The sequence below is a fragment of the Uloborus diversus genome, chromosome 1 (genome assembly GCF_026930045.1).
Source record: "Uloborus diversus isolate 005 chromosome 1, Udiv.v.3.1, whole genome shotgun sequence".
Taxonomy (NCBI): domain Eukaryota; kingdom Metazoa; phylum Arthropoda; class Arachnida; order Araneae; family Uloboridae; genus Uloborus; species Uloborus diversus.
In genome coordinates, this window is record NC_072731.1 from 200,298,797 (window position 1) to 200,313,494 (window position 14,698).

At 33.2% G+C, this 14,698-nt stretch overlaps 1 protein-coding gene across 2 annotated transcripts in view; it reads left to right on the top strand.

Moving 5' to 3' along the window:
* The window catches only part of LOC129224289 (neprilysin-4-like), a 90,884-nt gene extending 78,481 nt beyond the window's left edge, over positions 1-12,403 (top strand). For both annotated transcript variants that reach the window (XM_054858722.1, XM_054858730.1), the window contains exons 20-21: positions 5,720-5,895; positions 10,737-12,403. In XM_054858722.1, coding sequence (XP_054714697.1) covers positions 5,720-5,895; positions 10,737-10,836 — 276 coding nt within the window. In that variant the 3' untranslated portion in view covers positions 10,837-12,403. The remainder of the gene's footprint in view (positions 1-5,719; positions 5,896-10,736) is intronic.
* Positions 12,404-14,698: the final 2,295 nt, after the last annotated feature.

The window sequence follows — 14,698 nt, forward strand, 5'->3', positions numbered from 1 at the left end:
TTCGAAAAAATTCCATAGGTGTAATCCCGAACCCCATCCCTTCCTATAACGTCGTCTAATAAGGTAGCCAACAAGTGCGTATTTTGCACTATAATTTCGAAAATTTTGGAGGAGGGAGTGTACTTCTCCTCCTCCAACATTGTTAACGATGGTCTAAAATGTACTCTTAAGACTTCAACTTCGAAAATTTTCCAGGTTGCCTTGGAGAGTGTCTGAACCCCATCCCATACCGAAACGTTACCCGCGATGGCCTACACTCTATCACGTTTTCACAACTTCACTTTCGAGAAATTTCCATGGGATGGCTTTCGTGTACTCCGCTCCAAAATCACAAAAGAACGTAAAAAAATACCCTTTCAGAGTACATGAAACCTGTGTATACTGTCTATAACAATAAACCTGTCTATAACGATGTTTTCCTTGATCCCAGAAAAATGTTAGCATGAATAATCAAACTGTCTGTAACGATAGCTTATCTATAGCAATATTTTTTAGGTCCCAACTGTATCGTTGTAAGACAGGTTTTACTGTATATAATTTCGAGAATTTTTGCTTAAAATTGTATTTTTAGATTAATATTAGATAATAAATTCAAAATTTTTCCAATGGGACCTCCTTGAACACTCCTCTTCCCTCTCTCTACAATATCATTAAAGATAATCTACAGTTTTATTTAAGACTTCAATTTTAAGAAACTGCCTGCCGAGAGAGTCGCTATAAACCCAAATTTTTTCCTTTGATCTTACCTAAGATACGATGCAATCGCGTTCTTTGACTTCAGTTTCTCCAAATAATTGCCTCTGAATCTTCTCTTCCTAAAATCATCAGGGGTCGTTAGAATTGAGTTTTTAGAACTGAAATATCGAAAATTTTCCGGGGGGTGACCCCCGGACCCCCTCCCTTTATATCGTCCAAAAAATGTGTTTTTTGGATTTAAAACTTAAAAACGTGTAGCAACGGGAATACGAGGGGCAATATAAGGGGGTCATAACCTTTGCAAAGCTCTAAAATTATATCCAAATTTATGTATTCATGCCTGTTGCAACTCTCGTCTGAATGAAGAAGTGCTCTATTGTTTACTATATCATGCTAAAACGAGGGCCCCATTGGAAACATTTGCTACGGGCCCCGCGCTGGCTTAATCCGGCCCTGGGATAACCCCTGTCCAGAGTCACGGCTTTCAAAAAAATTTAGTTCATTATTGAGAAGGGTCTGATCAGAACATATGGAGATGTCTCGGTTGACAAAAGTATAAAAGCAGACATTTTTTGCTTCTTCGGGTGGCATGAGCGAGAGTGTGGGGGAAGACAGACAGCAAATGGTTTTCGGTAAACGGTAGTAGAAAACTTATTATTGGTCTTCGAGATTAAAACGTCCAAAAAGGGCAAAGAATTATTGCTTTCAATCTCAGCAGTAAACTGAATATTAGAATCGACGGAGTTAATTAGATCAATGATAGACGGAACACCATTAACAGTGCAATCTAAGAGGGTGAAAGTGTCATCAACATATCTAAGCCAGAGTGGAAAGTCAAATAACTGAAACAATTTCTGTTGAAAAAAGTCCATGTAGATTTCACTGAGGATGGGACTCAAAGGGTTGCCCATAGCAAGGCCGTCAGTTTGTTGGTAAAAAGTACCCTCAAAAATAAAGGTTGAATGTTTAAGACAAATTTCAGTCAAATTTACAAGTTCGGAAATTTCGTGTTGGGCGGGATGGAATTCCCGGAGTCTTGTTTCAAGACACCGTAAGGCTCCAATAACAGGTACATTGGTAAAAAGAGATTTAAGAGCCATTATTTTGAAGTTCAGACAACGTGTGGCAGTGACCGTTTTTGATTTTTCTAATTTTTTTATATGTCAAAGTAGGTCATGAGAAGTGAACATTCTGAAATTTTTAGCCTTCCAAAAAAATTTTTTCGTTCGTTAAAAATTCAGAAAGTTTGAGGTTTTGCAGCGCTTTTTTTAGAAAAATTCTAAAAGTCGCATTTCAGTGCGCTTTAGCTCTTTACAGAAACGACACCTCACGGTTATAGTTATATTTATTGGTTATACTGTATCTAGTGATGATGACTTCATAGTTATTTTGGTTGGGGGTATGTTGCTTTCTTCAGATAAGGGGTCGCAAAGTATGGATTTTATCCGTTTTCGTACAAGTTTAACCTGCGTTATTTCCACCAAAAAGCCACCCCCCCCCCCCCCGAAAAAAAAATTTAACATATACTGAAAGTTTATACTATGAAGAGAGTAAATGGCACAAAATTTGTTTGAGGTTTAATTTCTTTTAAGAGAAAAATACCCTGATATTTTTTAAATTTTCAAAAATTGTGTTTTCTTGATCACAATTAACTCAAAACAGCATCACTAGGAAAAAAACCTTTTATATATTATGGTACCTGGATATGTGTAAAACATCATGAAAAAGAAAGCAGCATGGGATCTCTTCTTGTTTTCCAGAAAATAATTTTTTTGTAGCTCATTTCATGCGTTTTCCGGAACATGAAACGTGTGTCCAGTATGCAGATTAGATCTGCTAAAACTTAAAGGATGTAGTAAGAATGTATATATGTGTGTATAGAGAAAGAAAAAAGACTAGCAACACTTTATTTTTCTTATTTTTACAAATTGATGCTATTTTAATTGCAGGTAAATCAAAAAACGATAAATCGATATTATATATATATATATATATATATATATATATATCGCTTCTACGGTATAATTTTCTTTCAGCTATCCATACACAGTGTGGTTATATTTACGTAGAGTAAATGACGCAAAAACAATATGTAAATTTCAGAAAATCAAATTAGTATAAATTTATATCATTCGGTGGAAATAAACAACTCGGGATTAAAAGTTTGGCAGTATTTCGACGTCGGTAAAGGAAAGGAAATTTCATTTACAGAAGATGCATTCTTTAAATCTGGTAACTCATTATTTCGGAATTCTCTTCTGCGGAATATCAATGTCCTCAAAGCAATGCTTTGAGGAAAGCGCAGAAACGAAGAAGATTGGACAGGGAATATGCTATTTCCTATTTCTGCTCAGTACCAGATAGCATGAGCACATTTCTCAAAAAAGATGACTACGAACAGCACATTTACTCTGGAAAACACAGTTATGTAAAAATAGCAACATATTCTGATGGAGTAAAGAAAAACTGAGTCAAGATGCTGCAAGGACATAAAAGTTCTGTTTCTTATGGTCTTGGTCAGGCATCTACCAGTCAATAAGGAGAAAACAAAGAAGTAAACATTTTGGAAATCTCAAGTGAGGGGTGGGCTCTCGCAACTCCTAAAAGTACACGATTTTCATTGAAACAAAAAGAGTTTCTTTATGAAAAGTTCCTTTATGGTGAGAAAACCGGGAGAAAACAGACGCCCGACCAAGTAGAACATGCAATGAGAACAGAGATGATTGAAAACATAAAAATATTAAAACCGAATGAATATCCGACAAAAAGTCAAATTCAAGCTGCTTTTAGCCGGTATACAAAGCAAAAAAAAAAAAGCGAATAATACTGATTTATCAAGAACCGATAGCCTTTTAGAGGTATTTGAAGATGATATAGAAAATAACATTTAGAGGAAAGTGAAGCAGATATTGTTTATAAAATTTCTTCCATTATATATTATATCTATGGACATAAATAAGAAAGAATTATTTTGGGATTGATACGATAAATCAGTGTATATGTATATATATATATATATATATATATATATATATATATATATATATATATATATATATATATATATATATATATATATATGATATCGATTTATCGTATCGTTTTTTGATTTACATGCAATATGCAATTAAAATACCATCAACTTGTAAAAATCATAAAAATAAAGTATTTCTAGTCTTTTTCTCCTTCTCTATACACACATATATACGTTCTTACTACATCCTTTAAGTTTTAGCAGATCTAATCTGCATACTGGACACACGTTTTACATACGAGAAAACGCGTAAAATGAGCTACAAAAAAATTATTTTCTGGAAAACACGAAGAGATCCCATGCTGCTATCTATTTCATGATACTTTACACATACCCAGGTACCATATTATATAAAAGGTTTTTTTTCCCTAGTGATGCTGTTTTGAGTTAATTGCGATCAAAAACGCACAATTTTTGAAAATTTGAAAAATATCAGGGTATTTTTCTCCTAAAAAAATTAAAGCAACAACCCCCAACCAAAATAATTACGAAGTCATCATAACTAGATACAGTACAACCAATAAATATAACTATAACCGTGAGGTGTCGTTTCTGTAAAGAGCTAAAGCGCACTGAAATGCGACTTTTAGAATTTTTCTAAAAAAGCGCTGCAAAACCTCAAACTTTGGGAATTTTTAAGGAACGGAAAAAAAATTTTGGAAGGCTAAAAATTTCAGAATGTTTACTTCTCATGGCCTACTTTGACATATAAAAAAATTAGGAAAATCAAAAATGGTCACTGCCAAAATTTCCGTTTTTTGTATGAATTTCAAAATAATGGCTCTTAACATCAAAAGAAACCATAAGTAAATTATTGGGTTTGAACCTACGAAGAATATTAACAAAATCAACAGACTTTTGACAGAATGTGTGTTGGAGTCCAGCAATGGGGCAAACCTAGAAGTGAGAAATACCATGTCTAAAAAACATGTCTGCGTTTTTAGAAACTTTTTATCCTTTTTGTGCTTTTAAACGTTGTTCCATTTTTATCTACTTTACCTTGCACAAAGCTATCGCTCTTCAATCTAAATATTACCTTGCTTTCTTGTTTAGGAGTAGCGTGTTAATTTAGAAGGAGAAAAATCTGCTAAGCTGTATTTTCTGCGTAAAAGTGCTTTGAAAGATAAATCAAAGCAATCCATATCACGGGATAAAAAATAGCAAACTTTCAAAGTATGATATTGCGACACCTTGGAAAGAATAACGGAATAAAATGTAGCACTATTGGGAATTTTAAGTTAAATATAATTGTTTTGTAGTTTAACTATGGTCAATCACTCAATCTATCATTTATAGCGTATAGCTGCAAAATTAGGTATTTCCAATTCCAATTTTTGCTTAAATGCGTTTTTTACACAGTAAGTAGGCCAACAACCTGAGTCAGTCAGAGAGTTTAAAAATGGTCCTCTAAATAGTCTAAACAAACGAAGCAGGAAAAGTTATTTTAACAAAAGTATTTTTGTGTAGACAGATATATGAATTTGTTCTTGAAAATTTGTGGCAGCTATGTGCTTCATTCATCTATAGCGTAGATATTACTTTTGCGTGGCATGAAATAACGCTTGGAGTGATATTTTTGAAATGCTGTGAACCGATGAAGGCAGAAGAATCTTCCGGAGATAGTTGATAGAAATTTCAACATTAACAGGATTCTATAAAAGAGTATTTGGAAAACGTTATTCTTATCCTCATTTAATTGCGTCTTTTGAACAGTTCAAATTCGCCATCGTTAAAAATTTAGTTTTACTTTATTATATTTCAAAGACCTATTTTTTGACCAAGAACTATGCGGATGTTCAAAACATGAATGGAAATTCCTCGTGGATGGTGATAAAAGACACAGGAGTAGTTGCTGGAGAACAGAGATGGTGACGTATTTGCTGCGATTTTAATGCAAATTTTGATATAATTATGGCATGAAAGATGTCTATTATGTGAAAGCGAACGTGTCACAGATATCGTTTCATTTTTTTTTTCTTCCTTGAGCAGGCATACCGCAGTTGGGTATCGCGAAGAGGAGTGGAAGAACCTCTGTTACCTGGACTCAACTTGACCCACGAGCAACTATTCTTTCTCAACTATGCCCAGATTTGGTGTGGTACCATGAGACCAGAGGCTGCGGTCAACATCATCCGAACTGGGGCACACAGCCCAGGCAGATTTAGGTGAGTATCGCCAAAACTTTTTTTTTGAACAATCATTTTGTGAAGAATCGCTTAGACACGAACCGTAATGTTTTTGACCACATTAAATAATACACCTCTTTTGCAAAAAAAAAAAAATCAGTACCGAAAATCTAAAATTAAAATTGGCATTCTGAAATGTCACCTCTTCCATGACTAAATGGCGAAACACAGTGTTATCTAAAAAATGATTTTCTAATGCGGCTCCTCAAAAACGTACCATTTAGCTGAATTTTGTCAAAATGTGTAAGCATTAGATAAACACACGTGACCTTTGCTTAATATCGTCTTCATAATTTTCATCAGTCAAATAATGAATCTCAGCCATGCTGTAAAATGTTTTATCAAGAACTAATATTAAATTAATCATCTAAAAAAAAAAGCCGTATTCCGGTCACAACCCATAGTAAGATGAATATCGTGGTTCAGAACACATATAAAATTTAAAATTTTCTCGGTGGTGTTGCAATGACGAACTACTGATCGTGTGAAAGATTTAGAATTTTATTTGGAAATTTTTAGAAAAGGTACAAGTTCTATAACATTAAAGTTCCACACTTTCTTATCACACACAGAAAGATTCGTTCTTTCGATTGGTACCATTATTGTAAATGCGCGAGCAAGTTTTCACTTCCGAAATTGCGAAAGAACGCTAATTGGTTTTTAACTAATATCTTTGGTAATTGAAGTCCAACAATGAAGAGAAGGGATTAACTGAATTAGGGTTTTCAATCCCGCGCCAAGTTCAGTCCCACGGGATTTCGGGATTTTAAGGAGTCAATCCCGTGGGATCCCGGGATCCCGTGGGATTAACTTGATTAATTAAAGTTTAATGTCAAATAGAAAAAGTTGTGCTTTTTAGGAAGAACTGCTTATGTTACTTGAATTAGTAGCTTTCTCGAATCCCGTACACCAATTGTTTTGCACTACAGGTTCAATTCCCAATTAGCAATTATCATTTAATACGCAAAAGTGTGCCCTAAAAATGTCCAATGCGTCTTAACAATGCTCGTATGGAATGGGAAATAATTTTTGCTCAAAAAAAGATGCGCTTGATGAAAACACGTGATGTTGCTCCGCAGCAGTTGGTTTTACCGAAATTAAATTATTGTGAACATTTAGTAAAAGTTCCCCATAAATTTCATCACCTGCTGAAGTAGAATATTCTTTTCTTATGCTGGTTTTTTGATCAAGAACAGAATATTTCGATCAAAAACGAGTCAATTAGATGTGTGTTTTATTCTATTCAGCACTTGCGTTTAGAATAAATACCCTTGTTCCTTCATTATTGCTGGTCATTGTATCCAGTGGCGGATCCAGCCGATTGTTTTGGGAGGGGCCATCCGAAATTTTTGAACAAACTCCCCAGGGCCAAATTTAGCTCCATGATGCCCCTAGGCAAATTTGAAATCTTCCGCCCCCTCCCCCCCCCCCATAAAAGAAGCAAAATATCCTTGACTCAAAAAAACGTAAAAAACTGTTCCCCAGATTCAAACTGTCAAACTTATGAAGAAATGATGGCGTTTCACATTCTGAGGCGCCCCGACGAAATGATCACAGTGATCTCCCAAAAAAATTTTTATTCGGCAAATTTTGCTGATGATTCGGCAAATACCATGATTGAAAAACATTTGACTTTCATAAGATATGTGTAAGTAATCATTATTAAATTACAAGAAAAATTGTCTCTGTAGAAAATGAAAGAATGCTAACATTTTACTTTCAAGAATAACAATTTAATTCAAAAAATGTGTTTTATAATAGAAAATTTGCCACCCCTGAAAAGTTTGCCGCCCTAGGCAGCTGCCTACTCTGCCTATTGGGAAATTGGGTCCTGATAACTCCCCAGATATTTTATTAAAATGAAGTTTTAAAAACTTCAATTTGCAGGGTATCGAGACATTAGGTGAGGGGGTGGATTTAGGAATCTCCCTCGAAAATGTTTCAAAATTTAAATTTCCGAGTAATTTTTGAAAATTAGGAAACTTAAAAAGCATTTTGTCTATTTTTGATGATGTACGTTTTTGGGCACTGGCCGCAAAATACTTTTTGAAAATAAAGCTTAGAAACCAAAATATTCTGTCATTATACATTGAGAAGTTAGAAGAGGAGGGGTGCTCTTCTAGCTCTTCAGCTGTCCAGTCTAAAAATGCACCTTTAGGTAATGTTTGCTTACATTAAAGGAAGTGAGAAGGTGCTTAGAATCCTTCCTTCCTGGAAATATTTTTCCTTCGAGGCTCTAAAAAAATTCGATTTTTAACAATATTTATACATATTTTAGAAAGGGATGGAAGATTCGTGAGCTCCTCTAAAAAACCTCCTTTTAAAGTTTTCATCACGATATAAAATAGGGAGGGAGGGGGTAAGTCCCAAAAAAATTCATTGAAGTTGCTTTTAAAAAAGTTAAGTGAAGGGCTGGATAAGCTAGTTTCCGTTGACATTTTTTCCAAATAAAAGACTTAAGATGCAATTTTTTGCTACGCATCAAGGCATTTGTGAAAGGGCATGGGAAAGGGGGGTTCTCCTTCTAGTTTCGAAATTAAAGCCATAAAACAAAAATTTAGGCTTTCTTTGTTCTTGTGAACAATAGGTATACTCTGAGAACCGCAGCATTTAGAGATCGTCCAAGTTTCTGTAGTTGGAATCAAGAAATAATGTAAAAGATGGAGAAAAGTGTTGGTAATAAAAGTTTTCTTTTGAGGATAGGGATATAATTTATCTCCCAATTAAGGCCTATACTTCTTTTTCAGTAAAATACATGTGTTAAATTTTGTTATCTTCTCATAATTTTTTTTTCCCTTAAAAACATTCCTACAATCACAAGGCTTTGGGAGGGGCCATGGCCCCCCCTCTAGATCCGCCCCTGATTGTATCAGTGCATTTGATACATTATAGAAGGTGAATGCTGGTTGGTTATACCGATTCGTAGTCTCAGCAAAAGTTTTTAGATAATTTCAAATACAAATACAAATGTGACGACCAGCAACAGGCTCTGGGCCCAGCTAGGCTGGTCCTAGTCAATTAATATCGTTGGTTTCACCTCTCACCTTAAAGAGAAATTCAAAAACTTGAGCAGTTTAACTTACTGCACTGTCGTGCGAGTCATCCTGTGTTTCATCTAAGTTTCTGTCACCTCTTTTAGAGTCGTACCGAATATATAAACTACGTCAGGCTTTTCATTGCTTTCTTCTTCGAAGAAAAACATTGTGAATTTTTTGTAAATTTAAGGCTTTAAGTGCATTTCTTAAACTTACAGAAATGCTCCAACATTGCATTCTGGCTACTCCAGAGGGTTTTGTAATCTGTAATGTATACATTTTTTCTATTTTAAACGTATTTTCCGGATTTTAAACTTTAGTAATGGTTTTTGAAAATATTTATAAATATCACGCTTTTCCTCAATTGCTAAACCTGGGAAAACTGAGACTTCGAATCAGAATACCTATTTAATCTCATAAAAACACACTCGATTTTTATTGTATTCTTAAATGGTAAATCCACAGTTCATCATATATCACACTAAGATGTATGAGGTGATTCAGAGTTTAGATGATGCTCGTGAAAATAGTCGCTTTATGAGCGGCAAAGTTGGAAAACGTTTACATGGTAAAAATTGCGGGATTGGAAATCCCGCTAAATATCATACGGGATCCCGCGGGATTCAGGATTTCGGGATTGGAAACCCTAAACTGAATCCTTGGTAATTTTTTAATTTTCTGATATCTTGTCACATTTCAAACAACAACGCGATTCTGCCCAAACTATTCAAATTTCGATATTCTCGAGATATTTTTGTAACGACTATCACAAAATGCATTAAGGGAAATTTCTCACGATTATTCAAAAGAGGGGAGGGAGAATAGGAAACTCTTTTTCAATGCAAAAAAGTCTAGAACTGACACAAACTAAAGCAGCAGTCAGCAAGAAATTTTCTTTGTAACCACAAAACACGTTTCACAATTGTTTGTGCTTTTATAGCGTTGATTTTATCATTTAATTGATTTTTCTTGCTACAATTCGCTTGATGCAAAGCTAATTAGTGAGTTAGGGTTTTTCACTCCTATGTTCAAAACAGTATGAGACCAAAGTTATTTCTCGTTTTTGAAAATTCTGACCTTCTAATACTATTTTTTTTCCAAATTCGAAATAAGTGATTTTCCTTGAGATATAGCACCCAGTTTTAACTTTTACTGCTATAAACTGTATTAAACTCATGCTTAGTCTTGAGCTAGTTTGACTTCTTTCTCTCCCCCCCCCTTTAAAATCTTTTTCGTTAAAAGTAGGGTAACGGCACCAACAGACAAGGGTCCAGTAAAAGACACTCGTAAGTTTGGATTTAAACAATAAGAATTTTAGGCGGGTAAAACTGATGTTGCTGCGATCCATGAATACGCTGCAGCCATCTAGTGTTATCAGAGTGAATTTTATGAGTCAGTTTATATACAAGGTTTTTATACAAGGCAGTGGTGGAAGGTTATGAACAGTCATTTGAATTTAATATTCGGTTTTAGAACTAAAAATAAAGAACTTTTGCACATTTTGAAGAGAAAAGCGGAATTCTGTCCATTACTCATTCTTTACTCATTCTATCTGTTACTGTGTATCATCAGAATTGTCGGTGGTTGTTCTGGGGGTCGGACCTTTTTTTAGAAATTGAGAAAATAAAAATAGAATTAACTATTTCAGAGTATCCAGAAGCAGCTAAACGTTAGATGAGATTAGGGGTGCATGTGTACTCTAGTAAAATTTTCTGAAGACAGTTTCTAAAAGAAAAACACGATTTCTACATATTAGTAATGAAATATTTTCTTTTGTATGTTTAGAGTCATTGGAGCCCTTTCAAATTCTAAAGACTTTATCGAGGCATATGGTTGTCCTCCAGGAAGCCCCATGAATCCACAAACCAAGTGTGAGGTCTGGTAAAAGCAGATACCAGAAGAAGATTATTTTTCATCATTTCAGTCTTACTGAAAATATGCGCACAGTAACATGAAAGCAGAGAGCTCTTCCAATGAAGCGAGAACAGTGAAATTAAGTGGGAAATACTTTTCTTATTCCAGATTGGAAGGAAGAAAAAGATTTTCTTGCACTTAATGGTTACTCCTATGATGGCTTTTGTTTTCAAATATGCACTGAATGCCATTCGTCAAGATGCTGGAATTCAGACCTTGTACCGAAAACTACTTACTTAAATTTAGAAATATGTACTACTATTAAAAATACGTTTTGAATGTCATAAAACAATACCAAAAATGAACGATGAATTTGATGCGCTTTAATACTGTACGTACTATTGACTATGCTCGGAGATCTTTATTTCTTTTGACATTTTGATCTCAATGAACTTTAAAAATACAAATCTAGACCTGGATTTCCTTTTCTGTTTTCTGTTATTTTTCTTTTCCATTTTTTTTTACTCTGGAGATAATGTCATATGAATTAAAACAGTCATTAAGAAAAGCATACATTTCATTAACTACGTCCTCTAAATTTTGCTTGATTTTCTTACAATTTTTATCATTCCCTCCTCATAGAAAAGCTAAAATCATAAATTTCTCGTTTTATGTCTCCAAAACTGCCCAGATAAAGCGTTTATAAAAGCAAAATCAAAACAGCTCAAAAAGTAGCTCTTCCATAAGTATTTAAATTTTTATGTATATTTATAAATCATTTTCGTCTTTCAAAATGTTTTACTTTGTTTTAATTACACACCAAAAAAAAAAAACCGTGTAACTAAATTTACATAAAAATCTGTCATTTATCTGTCAAAAATTTATTATTTGAAGTTAAAAAATCTTTATGCCGCCAGTCATTTTTTAAATTTATTTTGCCGTGGGCAGGTAAACAACAGTATCTGCGGAAATGAGTTTTCGAGATATTTGAAGAAACGCGTTTTGGATTCAATGCTAACAATCGGAAAATATTAGGGGAAAAGTGTTTTTTTTTTCTTTTTCCCGCGCTTTTTTTAATCGAAAACCAAACAAGCAAGCTTGTACAATAAAGCTGCTGAACAGAAAATGACAAAAATGCAAAACAAATGAAAACATTGACGTTAATGCCTTTTACTTGAAGCGTTTGATTGAATATTAATTTAGCGTTATAATTCTTTTCTTGAGCAGAAAAATATTCTTCTAAAAATAGCTCGTGAGTATGTTCTTATTTAAAAGTCCAAAGTTGTATTCCTTGGTTGTATATTGATTTAATATCACACATGATTATTGCAACACATTACTAACATTAGGAAAGCGAGCAATGTCGATAGCCTTACATCAGATTTCTTCTTTTTTATTCCGTTAGTCGAACCAAGCAATTTTCAAGCTGAAGGGTATAGTGTTTCTCTGACAAGAAAGATAATAATATCTCTTTTTGAGCATCAAATAGGTTACATTTTTCCTCATTTCATAGACACTTAAAGATCATTAAATGTTTCATGAACGTGAACAGTTTGTAAATAATTTCATTCTTTATTAAACTATCATTTTTCATTTCATGAACTGGTATTTTGTGTCATTCTTTGTATGCAAATAATCATATTCACCATTACGTATTAATAAATGTTTGTCTCCAAGCATCAACTCTGTACTGAATAATGATTTCAGATCAGACATTTAATTGTGTTAGCAGTAATAATTTAGTGTTCAAAGATTCTTGTGTTTTGGAAACCGTGAATTTACATCGATAAAAAAAAGTAATTTATGCTTGTCTTAACTTTTCGTATCACGTCGGGAGTGCAGACTTCGAATCGAAAGTTTTCACTTCAGTCAATTACAAGTAAGATTTTTCTAATCTTTACTTTTCTGTCTTTACCTAATAAAGGATCATACCGGTAGTGCAAATTAGGACACAAAACCAATTAATCGTTCAATCAACTTTGCATAATAGAAGATAAATTTACTGCTTCTTTGATACTAGTGTCTCACCCATATTTTAAGAGAATTATTTTGAATTCGAATAAAATGGAAGAACAAAACTTGATCATGAGTGATTTCAAACGATAATTATTATGAAACTAAACCAAGTTTGACTACAACTTAAAATAATTTTATTAGAAGAAAATGGTAATCTATTTGAGTCATTAAATTCGTAAACTACTACAAAAAATCTTTTCCTGATTTGGAAGAGAAATTACTGTTATTCATTTACTTTAAAGTTTATCTTCAAAAAATTGTAGAAGAGAGAAAGAATCATTATTAATATTAATAATATAATAAATTAATATTAATTCTAAGAAGTAAAAAACGAATTTTTTAATGAATGATGATTGAATTTAATAATATATAGCAACTATATTAGTTAAAAATAGTTATATATTTACATTTATAAATTATATACAACAACATAGAGGGAAAAATACAAATACTCAGAAAATGATTACCACATGGTAATACTTCATTTATACGTCTTTTATGAAAGAAATTAAATATCTAATGAAGCATTTTTAAAGCAATTACTGTTATTACAAGTAGATATTTCCCAAGTACTGTTACTCGTGTATAATGGAAAGATTTTGTAACTACTATGTTGATTCAAAATGCAAATAGCTGTGTACATAAATGACTACAATAAATACATATATTAAAATATTATTTTTGCAGAATATTAAAATAACTATAGAGGAATAAGTACGGAATATCAGAAGCTGGTTGGTACATAACGTTTCTTTAATAACCCCCCAAAAAAATTATCCTATGAAATATTTTTAAGATCAAATCTTTACTTTAAACTGATATTTCCAAGAACTATTGGCTGTGACTTTTCAAATGGATACCACTGATGAACATTCAAAGTATGATCAACTATGTAATTACTGATATTTATGATTCAAATAAATGAAATAAGCTATAATAAATACATATACTGAAATAATTGCATTTGTAGAATATATGCGCAACTCTAGATGGAAAAATATGCGCTATACGAAACTGAACATCAAAGAGATGCACCGTCAACCCTTTCATACTTTCGACTTGATGCTCAATTGAAGAAATTTCGAACTTAGGTTAAGCAATTTTTGTTAAATATTTTGTTTCTTGTGTACATATAAGAAGATTTTAAACTCGAAAAAAAATAAAGAATAACCACTCAGGTACACAACTATAAAACGGAAATAAATATGAAGCGATACGAATTAATACGAATTGAAATGAAAAGATGCACAAGTCATCAAATATATGCATATTTTTTTATTAATCTCCAATTAATTTACATTCTAAAATAATTTCATTCAATAAACATCATTGATTATGAAATAACAAAGAAGTGCATAACATTTCGAATTCGTAGGTAATTTTTAAAAAAACCACTCTGAAATCCATAACTATTCAGGGGCGAACAGGATTCCCCAAGATAGAACCAACCTTGACTCCCTAAGGTTTCAAAAAACAAAAAAACCTCGAAAGCCCACAGGTTTAAGGGTGGGGGGGGGGGGGCGGGGGGGGTTTAAAGCGCACGGACTAAAACCTGTGCGCTTTAAAACCCCTAAAGCGCACAGGTTTTAGTCCATAAAAAATTAAGTAAAATAAAATAAATAAACCGAAGGTACACAGGTTCAAGGGATGAAAGAAAAACTGAGCTTAGGTTTGAGGAAGCAAGAAAAAAAAAGAAAAAAGAAGAGGTTCCGGATTGAAGGGGTGAAAAAAAAAAAAAGAAAAGAAGAAAAAAAAGAATGAATGAATGGGAAAAAAAAAAGTCACACAAATTTGAGGGTGCAAAAAAGAAAATAATAATAACGAAGGTGCACTTAGGGCGCATCGGCCGGCGGGCCCGTCCGCCCCTATCACTGCCT